This window comes from Ursus maritimus, unplaced genomic scaffold, assembly GCF_017311325.1.
Source record: "Ursus maritimus isolate PB19 unplaced genomic scaffold, ASM1731132v1 scaffold_34, whole genome shotgun sequence".
NCBI classification, from domain to species: Eukaryota; Metazoa; Chordata; class Mammalia; order Carnivora; family Ursidae; genus Ursus; species Ursus maritimus.
In genome coordinates, this window is record NW_024426008.1 from 5,530,945 (window position 1) to 5,555,346 (window position 24,402).

The following is a 24,402-nucleotide window of genomic DNA, read 5'->3' on the forward strand; positions in this document are numbered from 1 at the left end:
GAATCATTTTATCAAAGCACTGGGCTTCTCCTAGGGGTGCCTGGGTGGCACAGCGGTTAAGCGTCTGCCTTCGGCTCAGGGCGTGATCCCAGCATTCTGGGATCGAGCCCCACCTCAGGCTCTTCCGCTATGAGCCTGCTTCTTCCTCTCCCACTCCCCCTGCTTGTGTTCCCTCTCTCGCTGGCTGTCTCTATCTCTGTCGAATAAATAAAATCTTAAAAAAAATTAAAAAAAAAAAAAAAAGCACTGGGCTTCTCCTGTATAGATTCTCAACCAATCTTTCCTGAGTTGATTGAATCGTTGAGGTCTCTGACCCACCCTCCAGAGGCTACCAGGTCACCCACTCAAATGGAGTTCACCACTTATCTTAAAGCTGCGAAGATGTAACAGGCAGCCTCCCTTTCTGTGGTGTAACGCTTGTGGTAATGAAAGAGACCAAGAAAGACTTTCCAACCAATGACCCAGCAGCTGTATAAATACTTGAGCTTATTCTCAACTTGTCTGAACTGGCCAACAGTCTGTCTCAGCTGGGCCTGAAGAAAAATGCTGATGAGCAAAAGCATTTTCATCTTTCTGATCCATCACACGGATAAGTGCTTTGCCTGAAGCCTATTTAAGCAAGGAAATATGATGCCAAGGGGTGTCCTTCAAAACAGCAGCATTCCTAAGGGGTGGATAAGGAAGAAATGGTAATCGTCCTCATCACTCAGAATAGGTAGCTTCAGGCAAAATGGAATCACACACCCAGGAAACTACGTGTGAATGCTTGCCAGCACCACTACTCAAGGAAATTGGATTTGAAGCAAAATTCAAGTCACCGAGAGAAACGCACGGCTCCAAATCCGAGGCTTACAACTGCTCCGGGCAGGCTGAGCCTTAATGGTAAGCCCAGCTTGCTAGCCTGGAGTATAGTCTTTAGGGCGGGGCCCATACTTCCTTCCCTAGGAGTTGAAATTGTTATAATTATAGTCATAAAATCTCTCGGGACTAATTAGAACACCATCTTGACTTGATTACTCCTACCTGCAGGGTAAGAGGGCTTATGTACTGAGTTTCTATTTAGTCCATGAAGTGAAGCTCAACACATTCAATCTTATAGAACAATTACAAATAATGAGGGGAAAATTGTAAAATTGCATACGTGCTTCTGTGGTGCTCAATTTGATACTTAATATGCTAAAAGTACAGCTATTATTTATGGAGAGCCCCACGTCGCAGGCCGCCTGTCCTCCTTAATGGGATTCAAGCCCTTACAACTACACTGTCTCTAATTCCTTTCCACCCAAGGGGAAGAGTGGGGTGTCTGATTCCCAATTAGGAAAGTGCCTGTGGGCAGCTGTCCCTGTTATTGTCGGTATTTTTTTATACTTGAGTCTCTATTTCCCTGCGGTGTAAGCAAAGAGGTATATGGTCTGTCGAGATGAAGCTGGAAGATCACCAGTTCACATGGCCAGGGCACAGTTACTTGGGCAATAGTATTCCAACCTTAGAAAAGTATACCTGGCCATCAGACTCCAATCCTAGGCTGGTGGGGATCTTGTATGAATGGCCTTGCAAACTCTGCAAACTTTACGCATGACTCTGTAATGCACACTGACGTAGAGTTCAATGACCCAGACATCAGTGGTGTGGGTTCTCAAATGAATATGCATCAGAACCATCTGGAAGGCTTGTTCAAACACGATTGCTGGTCCCATTTCCAGAGTTTCTGAATCAGTAAGTCTGAGAATTTGCACATCTACCAAGTTCCCAGGTGATGCTGATGGAGCTGTCTGTGGTTCACACTTAGAAATACTGCTTTAAGACCAACTCTTGGTTTCGGCTCAGGTCGTGATCTCGGGGTGGTGGGATTGAACCCTGCAACAGGCTCTGTGCTTGTTGTGGAGTCTGCTTGAGATTCTCTCTCCCTCTGCCCCTCCTGCTTGTGTGCACATGCTCTCTCTCTCTCTCTCTCTGGAATAAACAAATCTTTAAAAAGAAAGAAAGAGATACTGCTTTAGAAAATGGAATCTTGGGGCACCTGGGTGGCTCAGTCAGTTGGGCATCTAACTCTTGGTCTCAGCCCAGATTTTGATCTCAGGGTTGTGAGTTCAAGCCCTGCATTGGGTTCCACTTGGGGGGAAAAAAAGGAATCTTGAGTAGATTGGCACACCTTCCTAAGATCTAAAAGGGAACATTTAATCTGATCTTGCTTTGTTTCCAGACAGAGTCTCCGCTGCTAGTCCGACCATACTTACCACACATCACCAAGTCTGAACTCCATGCAATCATGACTGCTGGGTTCTCTACCATAGCTGGAAGTGTGTTAGGTGCATATATTTCTTTTGGGGTAAGAATGTTTAAAGATAAATTTATGGAAAATTTAACCTCTTCTTTCTTTGCTGCTGTTATCCATTCTTTCTTACCACTGCTGCCAGATAAGGAGGCCAAAAGAGTGTCCTTCGCACTTCCTTTGGCATTTGAGTAGAGTGACCCTGCGGGGCTTTGTGGCTTTGCTTTCAAATCCCTGCCACCTAAATGTGAATTATATCCAACTGTGGCAGAATGGAATCATATTATGAGGTTACTTTGGCCAAACATTTAAATATGTCAAACAACAACAACAACAAACCCACTGTTACTGTCACTAGTAAAGGCAGTCTAGACCAGGGGTCAGCAAGTATGGTTCATGGGTCAAACTAAATTGCTCCGCCTTTTTGGTAACTGAAGTTTTACTGGAAACCAGCTACTTCTATTCATTTCTCTACGGCAGCTTTCATGCTACAGAGTTGGGTAGTTGTGGCCTGAAAAAGCCAAAAATGTTTACTCTCTGGCCCTTCACAGACAAAGTTTTCTGACCTGTGGCTTAGAGCAGTGGTTCCCAAACCTTAATGCCCACTAGAACCATCCAGGAACTTTTTAAAAACCCTAATGCCCAGGCCCATGCCACAGAGTAATTAAACCAGAATCTCTTGGGGGTAAGACTCAGGCATCACTATTTTTTAAAAAACTCCTCCTGTACATTCTAACGTACAACCCAGTTGGAGAGCTGGTGATCTGTGGCCCAGGGCTGCAGAACGTTATAAGTGATGCTCGTGCCCCAGGCCCAGAGCTTATAAGCCACACACAGACGCAACCCCCAGTGGAGAAATGGAAGAACGCACAGCTGTGGACCCAGGTGGCTAGCGGTTCTTACAAGATAGGTGAGTTTCATCCCTCCACACCATCTGGGCCTCAGAGAGCCAACCAAGAGGAAGAGGGTAGAGTAAAAGGGTGACAGAGATCTCAGGAATAGCAGCTTGACTGGACCTGCAGGTGGTCCACTCTGCCCTCACTGTAGGAATTCTGCCTGCAGAAATGTGCTGGCCGGAATGGGGGTTGGGAGGGAGATACAGACACTGGCATTCTGAAAATACAGGGAAGAGAATCCTGAAACAAAATAAGGATGAAAGAGTTTAATCAGGCCCACAGTGAGGGAAACAGAAATCGCTTACAGATTAAAGGGACTCTGGATAAATGAATATTATACAAGGCACCACGGATTTCAAGAGAGCGGAAGGAAGACAGAGGGGGGTGTATCCATGCCTGCACCCCCTGTCTAAACTGATGGTATAATGAAATATGGGCTTTAGGGACTATTTAAACACTCAAAATGTCCACAGAGAGGTAGAGGAATCTGGAAGCTCTTACATAGGATTAATCCTCTTCTGAAATGATTGGGTTTTGGTGTTGGGCTTCTCCCCAAAGGATGTGGCCAATTAACACCAATTCCTCCTTCTCCCTGTGACTCTCAAGGTGATGCCGGCTTGGCTGACTCAGTGCTTCCAAACCTCCAAAGAAACACTTTTTTGGCATAGGGCTCAATTCTGCCCTTGTCTTCCCTTGTAAGGCTTTTGGGCTGTTCATCCTGAACACAACAGAAAAGCTAAACCTCAGCTGACCTTCTTTCTCCTGAAATCACAGGTTTCGGCCTCCCACCTGTTAACTGCCTCAGTCATGTCTGCACCTGCATCGTTGGCCGTGGCAAAACTCTTTTGGCCTGAGACAGAAAAACCTAAAATAACCCTCAAGAACGCCATGAAAATGGAAAGTGGGTAAGTGGGACATCTAATTCATACAAGCTGGGGAGTTGGAGGGGGTCCAAATTTAAAGTACAGCAAAAAGTTGATCATCGGAGAGCACGGTGAATCATGGTATTGAGGTGAATTTAATTTCCCAGTGACTTTTAGACTTCACTAGACTTCAAAAAAAAAAAAATCTCTTTTCAATACTTGAAAAGCTTCCTAAATACTTGAATATCAATACACTTCCTTAACGGTTCAAAGTAGATATTTCATTTAAAATATGGTATAGTGTTTATTGAGCCCTGAGTTATGACCATTGGAAAGCCATGGGACAACCATTTCTGGAAGTTTCCTATATAATAGGGAGAATGAAGGTGTGATATAGGTATCTTTAACCCCTCATCAATTCATTTTCTTTTGTCCTGTGCAAAAGAAAGAAAAAAGGGTGAAAAAGATGAAGGGGTTTAGGATAGAATCTAATTCAATAAAAGAATCCATCAATGAGCCTGTTGACGAGATTCATCTCTTGTTTGTATTAGGCATAGTCAGTGAAAGGCAAGTTGTCAAAGTGCGATTCCACTTACAAAGTTAAGCAAATATATAAACCTACACAACATATAATTTAGGCACACACATGGGAAAATGAAAAGAAAGGGAATGATAAGCAACTTCTAGGGAGCCAGGTACCTCTGAAATTGAAGAGAAGAGGATGAGATTAAGGAAGGGGGAGTACACAGAGGTGACGGTGACATTCCATTTCTTAAATGAGGTGATAGATATTCAGGCCTTCTTTGAATTATTAGTTCTTATATCATGAATATTTTATAAATATCTTCTGGTAGCTACCTTAATATAATTTTTAAAACCTATAGTGTTTTTACCACTTCCCAAATTTTTAATTAACCCCCCCCCCAACTAACAGAGTAGTATAATGGTTAGAAACCCATATGTCCAGGGGCACCTGGGTGGCACAGCGGTTAAGCATCTGCCTTTGGCTCAGGGCGTGATCCCGGCAATCTGGGATCAAGCCCCACATCAGGCTCTTCTGCTGTGAGCCTGCTTCTTCCTCTCCCACTCCCCCTGCTTGTGTTCCCTCTCTCGCTGGCTGTCTCTATCTCTGTCGAATAAATAAATAAAAAATCTTAAAAAAAAAAAAAAGAAACCCATATGTCCATCACCTACACTCAGCAATTATCAATGCCATCATGATTTCATGGAATTTGGGTATTTTGACCAAGGCATGAGCCTGAGAGTTTTGTGTCTCTAACCAAATGAGCTCTGATTATGCCATTTCTACACCTGTGATGTCCATCCACTGACAACACCTTGATAATTCTGGAATTGCTATTTTTTGATAAAGTGATTCAAGGAACCTCCTAGAAGCCGCAACACAGGGAGCATCCTCATCCATCCCCCTGGTGGCAAACATAGCTGTGAATCTGATTGCCTTCCTGGCCCTGTTGTCTTTTGTGAATGCAGCCCTGTCCTGGCTTGGAAACATGTTTGACTACCCACAACTGAGTTTTGAGGTAAAATTCTATCATCTCTCTCCATTGTTTCTGCCTATCTTTGTTTAAAAATAAAATAGGTTTGTGAATTGCCTTCCCTGACAACCTGTAGTATACTCTTACACAATGCACACACTTACCATGTATCTCCCATCTTCCCACCACTGCTCCCTCCTCCCCCATCTCTTATCACCCTCCAGGAGAGAATGACGACCTCATGCCAGGAATGACTTCAAATGACCCAATGCCAACCTTGACTCCTCATGGATAGAGATGGGCGAGGCAATGTGAAGGGATTTCTATGCTTAAAGGAGACACAGAGGGATTGGGAAAAATCTCGTCGCAAGGGTGAGGCAGAAGAACTGGAAGCAAATCACCGCTCTAATAAAGTATCTGTTTTTGGGTTTTGTAGATAATATGCTCCTACATCTTCATGCCCTTTTCCTTCATGATGGGAGTAGACTGGCAAGACAGCTTTATGGTTGCTAAACTCATAGGCTATAAGACATTTTTCAATGAATTTGTGGCTTATGAACACCTCTCAAAATTGATCAGTTTAAGAAAGGAGGCTGGACCCAAATTTGTGGATGGTGTGCAGCAATATATGTCGGTGAGTAAATACGTTGATTTCAGAATACACTTCTTTATGACATATATACATTCGTCAGATAGTCACTAGTGCTTCTGTGTAGGAGGCTACGTACTTGGGGATAATTCCAAGAACAAAACAGAATAAAAACCCCTGATCTCATGGAACCGTAGTGAACATAGCACCTCATGATATTCCATTATGTTGAATTAATCTGTGTGTGTGTGTGTGTGTGTGTGTGTGTGTGTGTGTGTGTGTCAACACAGCTAATCCTTACTACTGTGATCACTTACTTTCGAGAGCTGTGGATCTAAACCTAGAGTCATATGAGCTGGGAGTGGAATCATTCAATCACCAAATATTTCCTACACGCCTTCTATGTGCAATGCATCTATGCACTGAGGCTACAGCATTGAACAAGTGATGAGGTCTCTGCCCTCATGGGCTCATTGTCTAATAATCTTGAAGATCTCTTCCTTCCAGCTTTAGAAATTCTATGAACTCTGAGAAACTGCCCAAATGCAAGACGTCCTAGGACGTCCTAAAGAGATAGTGAGACACAGTTGCTACTCTCCAAGTGGGTGAGGGAAGAGAAGAGCTTGGGTTGTGGTCTAAACTTTTGAGACAAGCATCCTATAACTATGTCGGCACTTCGGGGCAAATGGGCTCCAGGGAGATGCTCATGTCTGCTTGGCCTTGGATGGGATCAGGCGAAGCCATGACTTAGGTCCTATTTTATAGCCAAGTCTCCAGCTTTTCCTTTTCTGAAAAACCGAATCGTCACACACATGGAAACTCTTAGGGAAATGGCAAACATTTCAGACCACCACCATTGCTCATGGAAAAAAGCCATTTGTAATGAATGTTCTAGGCATGTATTTGGCTTTAAAAGGAAAGGGGAGGAAAAGCATGCTGCCCAAGGTTCTAATTGAGATTGCCTACCACTGAACACCACCGCCATCTCTTCCGGTCTCCTAAAGACCAAACATGTAAACTTACTCCCACATATTCTACAAATACAACAACATGCTCCAGGAGAGTACTGATTCATATTTTATGGTCAGAGGCATTTGACCCACACATCTGATAACAGTGGCTCTGTAGGTCGCCTGTTTCTCAAATGTTTATTCTCCAACTGGCCATGCGGTGGAGCTTGGCCAAATGTCTTCAGTGTTTGGATGCCGCCACAAACCAGCCTGCTTCCTTACCAAAAGGAAACAATGGGCTAAATTAAGTGAATTGCTTTCCATCCCCAACACCAGTTGCCAGGAGAAAGTTGTTTTGTTAATGAGCAAAGCAAGCTCGTGGTCCTGGCGGTGCCAAGCAGGTTTGTGAACAGTTACGATGAGAATAGAGACAGAACAGGAGGGCTGATTTGGGTTGGGGGTGAGCCCAACCAGAGGCAGACCCACAGAGGCTATAGGGAGACAAGAGCCCAAGAGCTTCTGCTACTGTTGAGTCATAATGGCAAAAGCATTTTGTTTTTCCCAGTTTCTTATTTCCAGTCGACAAAATGGGGATGAGTCCCTGCCATTTTTGTTTACCAACCAACAAGTGGTGGGGGTGTTGCCACCTGTCCCGGAAAAGGCACCACATGACCGAAGCGTAAGCTCTGGGTCTATGAGGCAAACCCCGTGTCATCCAGATCAGAATATGTGTGTAGCACATTGTCCGCAGAATGAGCTCTTCTCTGCTCCGTCATCTTTTCTTTCTTAGCATAAAAGTAATACGTTGCCTGTTCGTTTGTTTACACTTAATTTATACAAACCATGGTACAGAATCCAAAAGGTACAAAAAGGCAAGAGGGAAAGTAAGTCATCCTCCTTATTTCTCTGCCACTCAGCTCTTCTCCCTGTACCACACTACGCCCTTAACCTTGCTCTTCGCATGTAATAACACATCTCGGGTGCCTTTCCCCATCGGTGTCTGTGAAACAGTATTCTCTAGTATGAACACACCGTTATTTATTTTAACCAGTCTCTTGTCGATGGGCACTGTTACCGATTTTCTGCCATTGGAAGCAGTGCTACAATGACTGTCCTTGTACGTACAGCACCTTTGCTCAGGCGCTAGGAGAGCTATATGATGTATTGTTCATTTCCCAGTGCAGTGGAGCTCTTTCCATCATGTATTCCTGCACATGTATGGGAAAAGGAAGAGCAGTATCATTTCAGCCTCCTTTCCCTCTTATTATAAAACCCTACATGGCCACATCTGTGTATCCCCTTCCCACAGATCCCCAGAAACAGCAAAGAGGAATCTCAAGTGCTTTGTGCCATCTCCCTCCCCACGGTCTCTTAATAAGCCTGCCTGGTTTTGAAGCCAATCGAACTAAATGAAAAGCACTAGAGAGAGCAGGGAATGAGGATGAGCTTTTCCAGAAACAGCGGACTGCTCAAATACATGATTTTTTCCCCTGCCTGCTATATGCACGCTGATTGAAAATATCAACAAAGGCATTCTGAGAAAACCATGAAAGAGAAGAGGGGCCTTATAATCAACAAAAAATTTAACATGGCCACTTGAGTCTTGAAGGTGAGCTTTTAAAAAAATCCAGTTAGTTGGGGGATAAAAAGGCACTACTACTTTTGAATGTAGTATTTTCCTGGTTTGTTCTTTAAACCAAATTATAGATTTTTTCAGGGTTTTGGAAAAGAAAATTATTGCCTCAATTGTATGGGTGCCTTTGCCAGATGGGTGAGCTTTTGGTGAACAACAAAGTCCACTGAATCTTCTGAGTGTCCTGCGGTCGGTCCCTCAACCTGAGAAAGAATGATCTGGTCTGAGCATACCTCTTGGCTGTCAGAGTAGAGCCAGAGGGCTATCCTCGTACTTCTACAAATTCACCTCCCATCTTCCGACTGCCCGTGAAAAGACTATTATTCCTTCTCCCACTGCTAAGTGGGCACCTAATACTCCTATGAGATGGTTAGAGCTGAGGACCAAAGAAAGACAAGCACACACCACAGCCAGAATGAAAGGAACTCCTATGATATCTCTGAGTTTCCTTTTTACTAATATAATTCCTTTTCACTGAAGTATAATTTACGTACAACAAAAGGTCCTTTTTTGGGTGTATATACAAGTTTTGTTACATCACATGTGTAACCTCATCTATAGTGAATATGCAGAACATTTCTATCACACCTAGAAAATTTCTCTCATGGCCAGCTGCAGACAACAATACCCCTCCCCCCATCACCTCATTCCCAGACAGCCTCATCTTTCATTCACTATAGTTTACTTTTGCTAGTAAAATTTCATACAAATGGACTCACTTAGCATTCATGTTGTTACATCCATTATTTTCCTTCTTACCACAGAGTAGTATTTTATTTTGTGGATATCCATAATTTGTTTATCCATTTGTCTGTTGAAGGACGTTTGGGTCGTTTCCAGCTTGAAGCTATTTTGAGCATAGCTGCCATAAATACTCACATACAGTCTTCTTGTGGACATATGTTTTGATTTCTCCTGGGAAAATTCCAAAGAGTGTTATTGCTGGGTGATCCAGGCTGTGTCTGTTAACTTGATCAGAAACTGCCAAGTTTGTTCGTACTTTATAAACAGGCTGGGTCACTTTACATTCCCACCAACAACGTACAAGAATTTCAGTTGTTCCACATCCTTGCCAACACCTGCTACTGTCCATTTTTTTAGCCATTTTTGTGGATCTGTAGTGGTAACTTATTGTTCTGATTTGCATTTCCCTGGTGATGAATGATGTCTAACATCTTCTCATGTGCTTTTTGGCCCTTTACATGTCTTTTCTGAAATCTCTTTAGCTATTTTTATTGGGTGCTTGTCTTCTTAATATGAAATTATAACAGCTCTTTATACATTCGAAATAAGTCCATTGTCAAACGTAATGTATTTTCTGGGATCAATTTTATACCATCAGTATCTGGCACTGTGCCTGGCACATTAGCACAGGTGGCCAGGTCATATTGAATATGAGAAGTTATCATTGGGCAAAAAGTAGCATTTGTAGAGGTTAAGACTACCAATTCCAACTCTTCTGTAGAGAGTCTCCGAATCCACACAGCCCCTTTCCCTCTCTCAAAATTCAAAGGGAGATGGGGGAAAAAAGATTCTAGGAAGCAACAGGTGTTTGACACCATGCGCTGCACAATCACTTGTCAATACTGATTCCATAGTCAGAAAAGGAGGCCTGGTTAGGATGTCAGATTTACTAAGCTGAGTCACACCATGTATACTTCTGCGTGTTTATGTTTATTTACAGATTCGTTCCGAGACGATTGCCACCTATGCTCTCTGTGGCTTTGCTAATTTTGGTTCCCTAGGAATAGTGATCGGCGGACTCAGTAAGTGAAAAGAATATTCTGTAACAACATATATGACATAAACATACTTTCGATCTCCATCTGGCTCTGTAACATTATTTGCTTCGGGGATGGGGGGGAAGCCCTGTGACAGTAGTAAATCCTTTAGGGTCTATTTTTTATCCCTGCTCTGCAATATAGTTTTCCTAGGTATAACCCAAGCTAACCTCAGGAAGAATTTGCTCAAATGTACCGGTGCTTCCCTACCCAGGGATGACACATAGGTTTCATTTTGCATGCCAGTTCCAGTGGATTTGTAATGGCCACCTGAAGAAGGATTCTGAGGCCCAGGGCAAGTGGGAAAATACTGTGATTAAATTAGTGATGTCTGCCATAGGCATGGAAGTGATGATGAGTTGCAGATGCTTGGATTTCTCCTTGAAATCCATTTGCCTTGCCATGCCCTCCAGACACTCTGTGAAACTTAGAATAAAACATGGGATTTGCTTCTTCTGTAGAATGGAAGCTTCTGGACCTTCTGATGTGGACAAATTTCTTCCCTTCCTCCCCCGCCAGAGACCTTCTCTGGATGTGGAGCTCATCCTGAAGCTCTTGAATCTTGACTTTCCCAGTTAATTTGGAAAAAAAAGACAAGTTGCTCACCTGAGATGCCCAGCCCCAGAACAATTCTCAGAGGTGGGGAATTTGGAGTTTCCAATCAATGACCTCAACATTAATCTCCTACTTCCATGTGTCCCAGCATCCATGGCTCCTTCCAGAAAACGTGATATCGCCTCAGGGGCAATGAGAGCGCTGATCGCGGGGACCGTCGCCTGCTTCATGACAGCCTGCATTGCAGGTACTGCACGCCGTCCTTTGTGTCCTATGTCCCCGAGCCCACAAAATGGCAGCTTTCAGGGGGGCCATGCCGCCACCCTGCAGATGCAGCATCTGCTGTTGCCGAAGCCGAGAGGCAGAGCTGCGGCTTATACTGTAAAGTGAAATGTGCAGAGCACAGTGGAGAAGCTAAGAACAGAAAGAGGGCTGGGTAACGTTGTTAATTAATAAAATGGATGGCACTCTATTTCACTTCCAGGAGTACTCTCCAGCACCCCCGTAGACATCGACTGCCATCGCATTTTAGAGAATGCCTTCAACTCCAGTCTACCTGCAAACACAACCGATGTGATATCTTGTTGTCAAACTCTATTGGACAGGTATTGTACCCTTGAGTCGGCTTCTTCATATCCATTCTTAATAAACAAATTAGGCCTAAAGGCCCCATCCACTTATTTTTTATAACTTTATAACTCTGTGTTTAAAAATAAAACTTTGTAGGGCTCCTGGGTAACTCAGTCGGTTGAGCCTCTGACTCTTGATTTTGCCTCAGGTCATGATCCAGGGGCCTGAGATTGAGCCCCCACATCAGGTTCCCTGCTCAGCAGGGAGTCTGCTTGGCCCTTTCTCCCATTGCCCCCCAACTCACACTCACACACTCTCTCTCTCAAATAAATAAATAAATAAATCTTTTAAAAAGATAAAAATAAGAACTTGTGCAACAATTCTAATCCACCCTTCATTTTGACTTTTCTCAGCTGAGACTAGACACTACAGTACTAGTGAGTGTTGTGCAAGCATTTCTTAAGCCCCCAGCTTTGTGATAGACACTTTGTATGAATTAGCTCATTTAAACCTTGAAACCATGTAAGTTAAGAACTATTGCTCTTTTTAGTGTTCGATAAAAATCGGGCCTTGAGAAGCTTATACCACTTTCCCAAGCAGAATGAATGCAAGCACAATCAAGATACAAAATTTAGGTCTTTCTGGCCACAGAGTCCATGCCCTTAACTAGTAGCCAAGCACTAGTCAGTTGGTACTGCCTGCCTTTCAAGGGCATCAGGCAGTGCAGACTGTCCTGACGACATGGCAATGGTGATGGTGTTGGGCGACAGTGCATGAGGGGCCACCAGGGACCCATACTGGCCACTCCCACCCTGTGCCCTTACCCCATTTGCCCTTCTTAATGTACAAGTGTTTTATGAGGATTGATTCTTGGTTCATTCTGGAAGAAATAGGGGGAGTCCTTGAGGCCAGACAGGATTTGAGAGTCAACACTAATTCTCTGGGACCTCTGTCCTTAACCACCCTAACCTGAAAGTGAGGGAGGCAATCAGCTACCTGCCCTATGCTATTTTTAATGTGTCTTCTCCTGCTCATCTACTGTTTCTGTCTTCTAAGGCTCAACTAACTGTTTTATTCCACTTTCCACCAGCACTATTGTTAACGGTCCTGGTGAGGTCATCCCAGGAGGAAACCACAGCTTGTCTTCTTTAAGGGGCTGCTGCACAATGTTGACACCACCAACACTGAACTGCAGTTGGATCTCTAGTGCATTTTGAGTTCAGCTACTTCTCCAATGGAACTCTAGGTACAGATGCTGAATTTTCTGCTTTGGGGAGGAAAAAAAACACTGTTCTTCACAGAAGGATATTTCCATCATGGAGTCAGCGAGGAAAAACAGGAGTGAACCCTTCAGATCTCCAACACCATCTTCCTCTTCTTCCCTCCCTTCCGCAAACCCTTCCCCACTGAGAACTACTATGATATCTCAAGATGACCTGTTGTCTCCAGTCCCAAAGATGTTTCCTGACCCTAGAATTTTATGCCATTTTACCAGAATACAGGTCTAAATGATGGCTCACAACAACGGGGCCACACCCAGAGTGGCTCACTTCTAACACATCTCAGGGGAGGTCACTGCATTCACCCTGGCTCACGGAAAACAGCTGAAACTTGAATCTCACACGGAGTAGGATCAGTCATTCATCACCCACTCATTGCCTGCCCTGAGGAAGTCCTACAGAAATCAAGAGTCCTTTAGGAGAGCATTTAGACCATTCCAAAACCAGGTTTTAAATCCTGTATGCTTAGAAAGGTATACCAGTCAGCTTTAAATTTTACTCTAAATTTTGCTGCAATAAGAAATAAGCCAAAAACCTTGGCGACTTACAAGTTTATTTTTCCCTTGCACCTTATGCTTAGTGAGGGTCAGTTTTAGCTGTGTTTCATGTTGTCTTCACTTCCAGGACCCAGGCTAAAGAAGCAGCCACTATGTGAGGTATGTCGGGGGGGGGGGAAGTAGCTCTTAAAACTTCTGCTAGGAAGGACCCTTCACTTCTACTACATTCCATTACTCAAAGCTAATCATACGACAAGCTGGATGTCACGGCTATGGATGAATTATCCTGTCCAAGGGAAGGATAGTGAGTATTTTGAAGAAACAACATGATATACTACAAGGATGCATGATATCCATGTCTCCCTACTCATGTAGGCTTTGGTTATGTTCCTGGTGACGAGACTGGAAAATGGCACTACTTTTTGGTCAAAAAGTCACTTAAGGACCATTTGAGGGAGAAAAATAAGTCCTGGTTGAGATCTGAAACCTTCCACCAATACTTCCATTGACCAGGAAAGCATCAGCATCAAAACTGCTTACTGGGTATCAAAGAAGAACCTTCCTTAATCGGTTATAAGATTTAATGTGGTCAAAAGAAAATTCCAGAGACAATGGCAAGGTGCTCTTTAATGAAATGCTCATCACCAATTCTCTTAATAGACCAAAGACCACATTGTATGAGAAAATACAAACACCAATGACTGAGTCAAAAGGTGATTCACAAGAAAGAAAAAATGTGAAAAGGATTTTGCAAAGTAATTTATTTTAGTTATGCTTTCTTTCTTGTTCATGCACAATTTGTTAAAATGTACATGTAAATAACTGGTCTGTGTGTGTGCGCATGCATGTGCGTGCATTGTGTGTGTGTGTGTGTGTGTGTGTGTGTGTGTGTGTGTGTGGCAGCAGAGGTGAAGGATGAAATTAAATGCCCAAAGGACCCTTTATCTCTAAAGTACAAGGTACTAGGATATTTCTAACTATTGGTCATTTGTATCAAATTCTTCTTGGAATTCATGTGCCCTTTCAGTATTTAGACTTTATTTTAGGAAAGTATATTTACATGTCTTTTCCCTCTGTTCTCTATGTGCTTTGTCATAAAAGCGTGTGACAATAGTATGTCAGGGGTGCCAGTTATTCATATGTTGATTCTCTTTGGTCTGCTGTGGCTATTATCTTTCTGTTTTTTCTCTTTTTAATTCTTTGCATCTTTCTATTTTGTTTTATTCCTGAGACTCTCTAAGAGAATTTCTGTGTTATTTCCAGTGTGCTTCTCTGGCCAACTGATTTTCAAATTCTGTCTGTTGTGATTACTGTTCTTTGGATGTTTGTAGCTCTTCTCTGAGCTCTTTTATTTCAAGGAAAACAATAATTACTGTCCTGTTTTTTAAGTTGTCTTCTTTTTTCAATTGCAGAAAGTAATAACCATTTGTAATGAAAAGTGACACACACACACACACACACACCTTTTTCCAAACATATAGAGGAGTGTGGAGGATTTCTTGCATCTACAGAACTAGAATGAGTCTACTTAAATATCACATACAACTTATTTTCACTTGGCAACATAGCTTGGACATTTCTACCAAGTCATTATATATAGTTCTCACTCTGTCCTTCCCTTCTCACTAGTCTGTGTGCGTGTGGGTACAATTCCATGCAAATGAGATAATATATATGCTGGGAGAGGGAGGGAGTTACACATCATGTATTCTTTCTATTTGCTTCCCTCCTCTTCCCTGTGTCTGGCCCACCACATACAGGGGACCCAGGTTAAAAGACCTGACATACAGCTCTCTGTACTTTCCTTGCATGTGCAGGTCATGTTTTACAAACATATCCTATTGAGGACTGTATGGTTATTTTACCATACTGGGATATTCTGGGATGACTCACATTTCTTTACAGTTCTTCTTCTTCTCTAACAATACTTGGCGGATATTCAAGTCCACTGGCAAAACTTTATTTTTTTCAAAGGCTTCATAACAGTCCATGACGTATTACATATGTGTATTAACCGTTGCTCTAAGGACAAGCATCCACTTTTTGGGGTTTTGTTTTGGTTTTGGCTACTTGGAACAATACCTGCCCACTTATTTCACACACTAGCGGCTTTATTTCATTAGCAGAGCTATCTGATAGAAATATAACACAAGTCACATGTGATTTAAAATTTTCTAGTCGCCACTTTAAAAACATAAAAAGAAACTGGTAAAATTAATTTTAATAATATATTTGACCCAATATATCCATGATATTATCATTTCAATGAATTATTTTATATTATTTTTAATTGAACTAAGCCTTTAAAATCTAGTATATATCTTACACTTAGAACATATCTTAAGACTATATTTTCATTGGCAATAATTGATGTGTATTTAGATTTCATAAAATGTATAGTTGCAAAGTAAATTCATGTGCCTAAATTGTTCCGAACACACTGAAAACTTTCCAATAACTGAAATGAGTATCAGTTTTTAAATTAAAATTTTAGTCCTCATTTGCACATATGAAATAGTTCCATAATTCAATTATTAGTAGCTACCATATCAGACAGTACAATTCTATAAGGTGGCTTCCTAGGTGAACTGAAGTGAGTGTATATATTTGGTATTAATATATGTTGCCAGAGTGCATCCTGGAGAAATATGGTGTCCTAATTTTTACCTGCTTTGTGATATATTCTTTCCAATGTGTTTTTATTCATCTACCTCTGTGTATATATGTGGTATTTCTTTTCAAATGCAACACGTTCACATAAATCCCATGCTGATTTCTTTTTAAATGTTTCCATCCTTGAACGAAGGAGGGCACATTATTCTTGAGCCATAGGAGAAAGAATAGTAAGGGTGCAGACCGGATGAATGAGCTGGTGATGACTTGGGCTTCTTGTGTCCAGAAACCTTACCAATCCCTGTGAATGTTGAATGGCTCTGGACTGGCTGAAAGTTTCCCTCTTCCCAGTGAAACTACTTAATGGAGTTTTGGGTACATGGTGATGTCTCCACTCTTCCTTAGCAAACATAAAAGCTGGAGGGCTGTTTGTTCCCCTCAGTTTATCCTACACCCACCTACCCATAGTTTTCTGAGGTGGCAAAGATGGGGTGCCTGGGTGCTTCCTATATGTCTGTTTAATCGCTGTCTGAGGTCACTCGGTGCTGACAGCATGTTGCTGTGAATCCACGCACGCTGAGCTGCTTTCAAGACAAGGCTGGGACATCTCTTTCGAAGAATTCTGCACTCTGTCTAGCCTGCCCAGGAAATCTGAAGCCCCCATACTTCTCTCTGAGTCTATCTTCATACCAGTACAGTTTCCACTAGTCTAAAAGACCTTTCTTAAACACAGTATTATGGGTCCAGATAACGAAGATCTCCTAATTTTAATGAAGATGGATGTGCCTTACTGCTTCTTATTCTCTTTATTGTTTTCCACTGGCTTGCAAACGGAGAGGGGGCAGAAATGGCATTTCTGTCATCAATCCAGAAGTTATGCTTAGAAACAAATTCACTGACCCTGCAGAGGCCTTCCAGTCTCAGTGAAGAATAGACTGTAGTCCTGGGGTATGGAGAATTTACTTTGATTTTTTTTTTTTATTTCATTGGTAAAATTGGCACACCCAAGCAGTTAGATCTGAGTGAGAAGGTCTCTGTAACTATACAGATTACCAACATGCATTCATTCTGCAAGTGCTCCCAAATAATTGCTTTAATATTTCTGCAGTTTAATTAGGCCGGGAGGCCACTGTGAAGAGCTTAAGGTGTGCACTTGCCCAGTGACGCTGACTTCCAATTACAGAACAATTTCCAAACCAGGCACGCTTGTAAAGAAGGTATTGAAGGACACAGTGTGCCAGGAAGGATTAAACTACCCTCGATGTACTGGAGGCAGGGACGGGGGAGGCAATCATTCACATGTTAAACAGGCAGGAGCACGGGACTTAAGAAAGAAATATCTGGTCCAGGTGCACCATACGGCGCTAATGAACCATATGGTCCTGAGAAAAGCTACTTTTTACCACCTGTTACTTAATTTTAAAAATTGCTTTAAGCTCAAGCAGGAAGGAAAGTATGCAGGCACCCATTCTTTTTCTGGATCTAATGACAGCATAAGCTTAGGGTAATTATGTTTTCTTTTCTATTACAAAGGCCATATGATTGACCTCTGGATGTAAAGTGAATCATTTCAACCTGGGTCCTTAGTGGACTACTTGGCGTTTTCATTTCAAGGGACTCTAGAAAGTAAACAGTGAATCTGCATCAAGCCAGGCCCTCTTACCCATCATGCCTTTTGTAAAATGGGAGGCCAAGTTTCAGCTAGGAGGGATACAGCCTGTAATCATGCAACAGAGAAAAGCATTTAAATGACAACCTTGAAATGTAGTCCTCTGGCAACTGACAACCAACCACGTTGCCATGAGACACTGGGATTAGGGAAAAACTGATGTCTTGCAAGCTATGTTAACATATGCAGAATCAGCTCTCCATCTTCCATGCGCTGGGCACGCTTCCAGTCATTTCCATAAAACAAGAGAATTGTAGACTCCTAGGTCATTCAAAAATGCTTCCATCTCCTCTAGCCATCCCCCACCCCAGTCACATAGAGCCACCAAACCCATAGATTACAGAGTATCTACCTCATTCCATAATTGTTTGCCCATATGTCTGTCCAACCACTAGGCTACTAATTTCTATGTATCTCTAGTACTTAGCACCTGGCATCTAGTACACATTCAGGAAATATTTGTTCATTCCATGAATACATGAATATTGCAAAAGGGCTCACCTTCACATAAGCAGGAACAGTTAATCGGATCACTGTTAAAAACTTTTTAAAATCTCATCAAAAATTCATACTCCTGGTAAAAACTGCAAGTGATACGCAGTGTATCACTGAGAAATTGGAAATCTTCCTCCCACCTCTCTCTGTGCTCCATAGTCAGCCACAATTAACACTTTGGTGTTGCTGCTAAGTTTTTTCTTTATATAATAAACTATGGTGAGTTATAAGAGACTGAAATGGATGAGTCTTCTTTCAAGCCCAATGCCTGAATCACTTTCGTGTTCCACTTCTCGGCAACATGTGGCACGTGGTTTTCCTGCCCTGTACCACTGTGTTGTACAATGATTAGGAAACCGAGTTCAGGAGACTGGCCTTCCTGATACTCTGCAAGGCTAGTCTGTAATTTAGTAGTGTGTTCTATGTTTAAAGCTAAATGGAATCATTAAAAGCATCCTAATGCCCAACATAAATAGGTGTATTTTAAGTAACCGGATTCCTTCTGCTTAAAAGAGCAACTGTTCTGCTGTTGGATCTGGAAAAGCTCTTAGAGAAAATGGAAACAACAAGCCAGTTGCTACCTCTGACTGGGGTGGAAGTATGTTTCAGCAGCTAGGAGTCCAGCTCTGGAACTGAGCTGCCAGGGTTCAAACCCTGGCCCCAGACACTAGTTCCATTACCTTAGAAATGTATATAACCACTCTATGCCTCATTCTCCCTCTCTGTAAAATGCAAATAAACCTATCTCCTCCCCCATATTTTTGTGAGAATTAAATGAGTTAAATCACATAAAGCACTTAAAAGAACACATCCCTTGGGGCGCCTGGGTGGCTCAGTCGGTTAAGCGACTGACTCTTGATTTCAGCGCAGGTCATGATCTCAGAGTCATGAGATCGAACCAGGCATCAGGCTCTGTGATCAGCGGAGAGTCTGCTTGAGATTCTCTCTCTCCCTTCTCTCCCTCTCCCTCTGCCCCTCCCCCCACTCATGCACGCACCCACTCTCTCTCTCTGAAATAAATAAATCTTTAAAAAATAAAAAATATGTATAAGAAATGTACAGAACACAGTTTGAAAGTATTGTAGGAAAGCCCGATGAGCATGCAAGGTGAACTCTGATCATACCATAACAGCTTTTGGCTCCTGCAGCTTGCAAGGTACAGAAGCATCCATTAGCTGAGATTTTTGTTACTTGGGAGCTATAATAAATTTAATCCCATTGATGGTAAAGGTCGGCCAGTTCTTAAAAGCACTTGTGCAAAACAAAGACTCTAATTCTTATTAGAATTCACCCATCAAAATCCAACCGGACCTTTCTGAGAAGGACATCACAAACAGTTAAGAATTATTTGCTCCCTTAGACCATCCATTCATCAAGGTCTGGCCATGGAAACAGGTTACTCAGAAAGTGAGCATTTCTGTGTCTACTTAAACAAAACAGAAGGAAACAATATGTTCTTGGGGACTCAGGAGAGGTCCTCCTGTGGCAATCTGACTTGACTGCTGTTTCCATAGCAACAGACTCCCGTGTTCTCAAACAAGCACCACGTGCTCCCCGGAAGCTGCAGCAGGACACTCAAGAAAGTTCTTTCTCAAAAGCTACTGAAGTATTCAGAAAGAATGCAATCAAATTCCACCTGAAATTGGCAGGGGGCTGGTCTTCTAGATGACCTGAAAATAAAATTAATTTCTGAAACGTTTTCTCCTCATTCTGACTAGGAATACAAGGAATATGCTTGGGGGGGGGGGACTTTATTCGGGTTAGAAGTTTTTATAAGTGTCTCTGCTCAGGTGCATAGCCCAGACACTATCCAGACAGCAATAGCGAGGAATAGGGCAGAGATCCAGATAGCTTACACGGCAACTGGTCAGAGCCCACATGGGCCAGTTCTGGGGGTGGGTTCCTATATCAGCCCCTGCAGCTAATTGGAAAAGGCACTCACAGGCATTTTTGCCTCTATCCCTTCTCATAATAGCTTTCATCAGATGCTTTATTGTAAAACTAATCAATCATACCTGTTTTAGAAAAAATATTCATAAACTTAAGAAAAAATAGAAACTTTAGCCATATCACAAAAATACAAGGGCTAATAATCTTTGGTTATAGCCATTCAGTGTGTGTGTGTATAATACTTTTAAAATGAGATCACTGTTGTGATTTATCTTGGGGCCAGCTTTTCCCCACTTAATATATGGTGAACACTTTTGCATGCTGTTAAATATTCTTCTATCTCATCATTTTTAAATAGCTGCAGAGCATTCCATTGTATGACTGTACCATACTTTAATCCATTTCCTATGGTTGGCCATAGTGGATGTTCCCCATTTTTCATCATTAGTAACACATTTGCAATAAACATTCTTGTAGTCATATCTTGGCACAAATTCACAATGACTGCCTTGCAAGACATTCGAAAACGCTACAGACACATAGAGATTTATGTCCCGACACAACGCTTTCCGTCTTATGTTAAGCCTCCAGGCAAAGCCAAATGATCAACCTCTAAATGGATTATATATTTCCAGTACAAAGCTAGACTACCTGTAATCAAAATCCCAGATTCTGCTAGCAATCGAGAAGGTAGTTGAAACATGAAAGCAAGCCTGGGTTTTCAGGATTTCATCCACTAGTCACTGGTACCCACTTTGTAAAAGCCATTGGTAAGTCACATAGCAGGTTATCTTTATCTGATTAAAGATTAATTTTCTAGTCCCAAAGTTGGAACTGGAAGTCATTTCTCTATTTCTTCAGTGGGCTTTTATAATGCCAACACTGACTAATCGGGTAGGAATAAACCAAAAGTAAGTACAAACCCTAACTCCCAACAATCCTTAGACCCCCACCCAGGAGGAAAGAAGTCCGAGTCTACAAAGAATCGAAAAGTATGGTTCCCACCAGTACAGTTGGATACAGGGCATGCTGATGGTGAGGAGGAAGGGTGAGCACTGCATAGGTCCCTGAGGATCTGGATTTGGTCACCCAGTTAGGGGAGGACCAACAATTTCACCAGCAAAAGCAGGATCCGCAATTGTGTGTTCTATCTCCTCCAGCTGCCCAGGAGAGCAGCCATGGAGCCTCGTTTGCTGGGAGAGGGGGTCAGCTCCCTGTCCTCATGATTCACAAACAGCAGCATACTAGGCATACTGTTCTGTACCTGGCTCTTTTTCACTGAATAATGTATCCTAGGACTCTTTATAAATCACTACCTACAGATTTTATTCTTTTGTACGTATCATATGGATTTACTGCTATTTATTTAGTAGTCTTCCATTTATGTTGTATCCAATATTTTGCCAGGGAAAAAAAGCTGCAGTAAATAGTATCCACATGTGTCACTTTACACATGTGTGAGTGTACTTGTAGGAGAAATCTCTAGAAAAGGAACTGCTGAAACCTAGGGCATATATGTTTAAAATTTTGAAAGATACTGACAGATTGCCCTCCACGGAGGTTAGACTGATTGATATTGTCACCAGCAAAACACAATGCAGTATTTTATTAAACTTTTGGATTCTTGCACAATACAAAGAAAGTGGCCTCTAGGTGTTGTTTCGATTTACACTGCTTCTCTTAAATGAGGCTGAGTATCTTTCTGAGTGTTCAAGAGCCATTTGCGTTTCTTTGAGAAATAGTCTATTCCTAGCCTTCATCCATTTCTCTGTTGGGTAGGTTTTCTTTTCCTCCAACATTTGTAGGTGTTCTTTATCTATTAGGGAGCAAAACCCCTTGTCTGTGATTTGAATTGTCTGTGATATTTCTCCAATATTGTCATTCGTATTTTTACTTTTTTGTGATACTTTTTGTTATGCAAAACCATGTCCCACCATCATTTAGTGAATGCTGGCCACTTATATTTTCCCCTGTTTTATCACGTAACAAAGCTCCATGTATTGAAGTGTATGTAGACTTTCTGTTCAGTTCCATTGATCTATCTGCTCCAGCGTGGATCAACTGTTTGATCTCGAAGGGGATCCGAGTATGCTACCCCAAAAGATGCCACTTCAGTATAAGGACTGTTTCGAGCTGAAAGCAATTAGCTCTCCATCCTCCCCCTTGCTCTCTAAAAGCAAGGAGGCATTAGCTACCATTTGTAAAGGCGGCTCTCTGCCCTGTACCAGAAGGGGAGCAAGTCACTGAAGACAGCTCTTATCAGTGGGGAAGGCAACAACTTGAGTGTGTGTAACAAAACTTCCTGAATAATTCTTTTCTTCCATTAGTTCCCCCATAGATTTACCTTTCACAACTTATTGCCCCTAGAAGCACAACTTACTGTCATTTCCTTCCCACGATGTACTCCCTTCCTCTGTCTACTTACTTCACAATTGATCACTCTTTGTTAAAATGGTATAATCCCAGGTCAAACCACTTCTTTGGGTTTTCACGTCTTTCTTCTGAATCCCCCATAGGCAGAAGAAATAAACTATTTCTCTTGTTAATCTATCTCTTGTAAGTTTGATTCATGGGCTCCAGCCACAGAACCTAAGAGGGTAAAGGAAAAGATGCTTTCCCTCCCCTATAATCTCTAAAATGGAGCTTATAATACCTACCCCAGGGCATTAGCCTGAAGATTGAAATGAATGTGGGATGTTTGGCCCATAGCAAAACTCGATGAATTTCAGCAATGACGATAAAGGGAAGAAAATATTACCTACTTCACTCTTGTGCAAAGAAAGGTAGACACCCAGAGGGTTTGCACCTAACAGTAGTCCAAAGACTAGCTTTTCCATTATATTCTGAAGTAAAGACTCCTTAACATGTGAAAAATGATACAACCAATGACGTTGATAGCAGGTTTGAGATGATTTTAGTGACTTTTTCACTAACGCAGTTTAAAGGGAATCTTGAGAGCTGTTACTGCCCCGTGAAACTGGCCTGCCAAGGCACAATGTCAGATAAGACCGGATTTGAATTCTAGTTCAGCCACTTATCTCTGAAACTCCATTTCCCTATCATTAAAAGAGGGATAATTTTACCTCCTTCTTATTCTGACGAATAATGAGAAAGTCATATAAGAAAAGTGGCCAGCGCTGCACTTGTCATATATGTACAAAAATGGTAGTTCTTTTGTTGTTACCATCATGTTCTTGTTGTCATCATTAAAGATGACGGCTTTGGATGGATGAGGACAAGTGAAAGGAGTGGAATAACACCAGAATTGGAAGGAAAGAAAGGAGGAAATAATAACCATAGTATTAAAATCAAAGCTATTCCAAAAAATAAGATGTGTTGATTGAGGGAAATTCTGCTGTATGTTTGAAAAAAATTTTTTCCTAAAATCTTGAGAAAAACCCAAGGTTACCATCCCTCTCTCCTTCTAGTCCTAATTTTACCATAACCCCCCACAAATACTCAAAGGCAAAGATCGATCGATTCTCCTTGCGTCTGGATATTTCACAAAAAGTGAAGCACTTGTAATTCCCCTCCTGGCCTAAATTTCAAGCTGTCTTTATGAATGTGTTTTGCTCCCTTCCCCTAACACTCATACTTCTTATTTCCTGCGGGCCCAACTGACAGCTCCAATTTCCAATTTATGCACATCTGCCACCAATAGCTTAGGTCTCCAAATCCCTCCCACCCCCCACACCCTATCTCTCTCAGGTCCCCAACTCCCAGAGTCCAAACAGCTTTGCACCCAGGAAGCTGTAGAGGGGAAGAAGTCAGGGGCTGGGACCGATACCGTTTCCAGGGCACCTGGAATGCCAAAATCAACTGCAGCTTCGTCCTGGTGCTATGACACAGGTAATCCTATGGAGTCACCAGCCCAGAAACGAATAGACATAGATCAGTGTGTACTGGTTGCCATGGTGAGGAGGGACTTAAGGGTGCTTTCTTCAAGCCCATTGGTGCCTGGCCCGTCAGGTACCCAAGAGCTGCAAGCAAATGCTAAAGGCCCCTCATCAAATCATTAACATTTAGGCAGGAATTCTATGTTGTTCGATTGGACTGAGGGTCCAGCTTCACAAAAGAGATTGGGGGGGGAGAGGGAAGAGGAGGTGGAGAACCGCCGATCCCTTTAGAAATCTAGAAAATTAAGTATGTAAAGCAAACCCTGCATTTTTTAAATGACTTGTTCTTGTTCTTTTTCAAAGGAAGGTTTAATTAACTTCATTTAGAAATGTTTAACTTCAGACACTCAGCATCCTCTAGCCCAGTATTTGTCCAAATGCTGTCCCCACGCTACCAGCTCAGAATCTCTGGGGGTGGGTCCCAGGTATCTGCAGCTTTAACGATGTCCCTAAAATC

At 42.2% G+C, this 24,402-nt stretch overlaps 1 protein-coding gene across 1 annotated transcript in view; it reads left to right on the forward strand.

The window, feature by feature from the left end:
• The window catches only part of SLC28A3 (solute carrier family 28 member 3), a 48,231-nt gene extending 35,409 nt beyond the window's left edge, over positions 1 to 12,822 (forward strand). The window contains exons 11-18 of the mRNA XM_040620123.1: positions 2,204 to 2,329; positions 3,943 to 4,073; positions 5,404 to 5,572; positions 5,964 to 6,161; positions 10,384 to 10,465; positions 11,184 to 11,282; positions 11,520 to 11,640; positions 12,696 to 12,822. Coding sequence (XP_040476057.1) covers positions 2,204 to 2,329; positions 3,943 to 4,073; positions 5,404 to 5,572; positions 5,964 to 6,161; positions 10,384 to 10,465; positions 11,184 to 11,282; positions 11,520 to 11,640; positions 12,696 to 12,822 — 1,053 coding nt within the window. The remainder of the gene's footprint in view (positions 1 to 2,203; positions 2,330 to 3,942; positions 4,074 to 5,403; positions 5,573 to 5,963; positions 6,162 to 10,383; positions 10,466 to 11,183; positions 11,283 to 11,519; positions 11,641 to 12,695) is intronic.
• Positions 12,823 to 24,402: the final 11,580 nt, after the last annotated feature.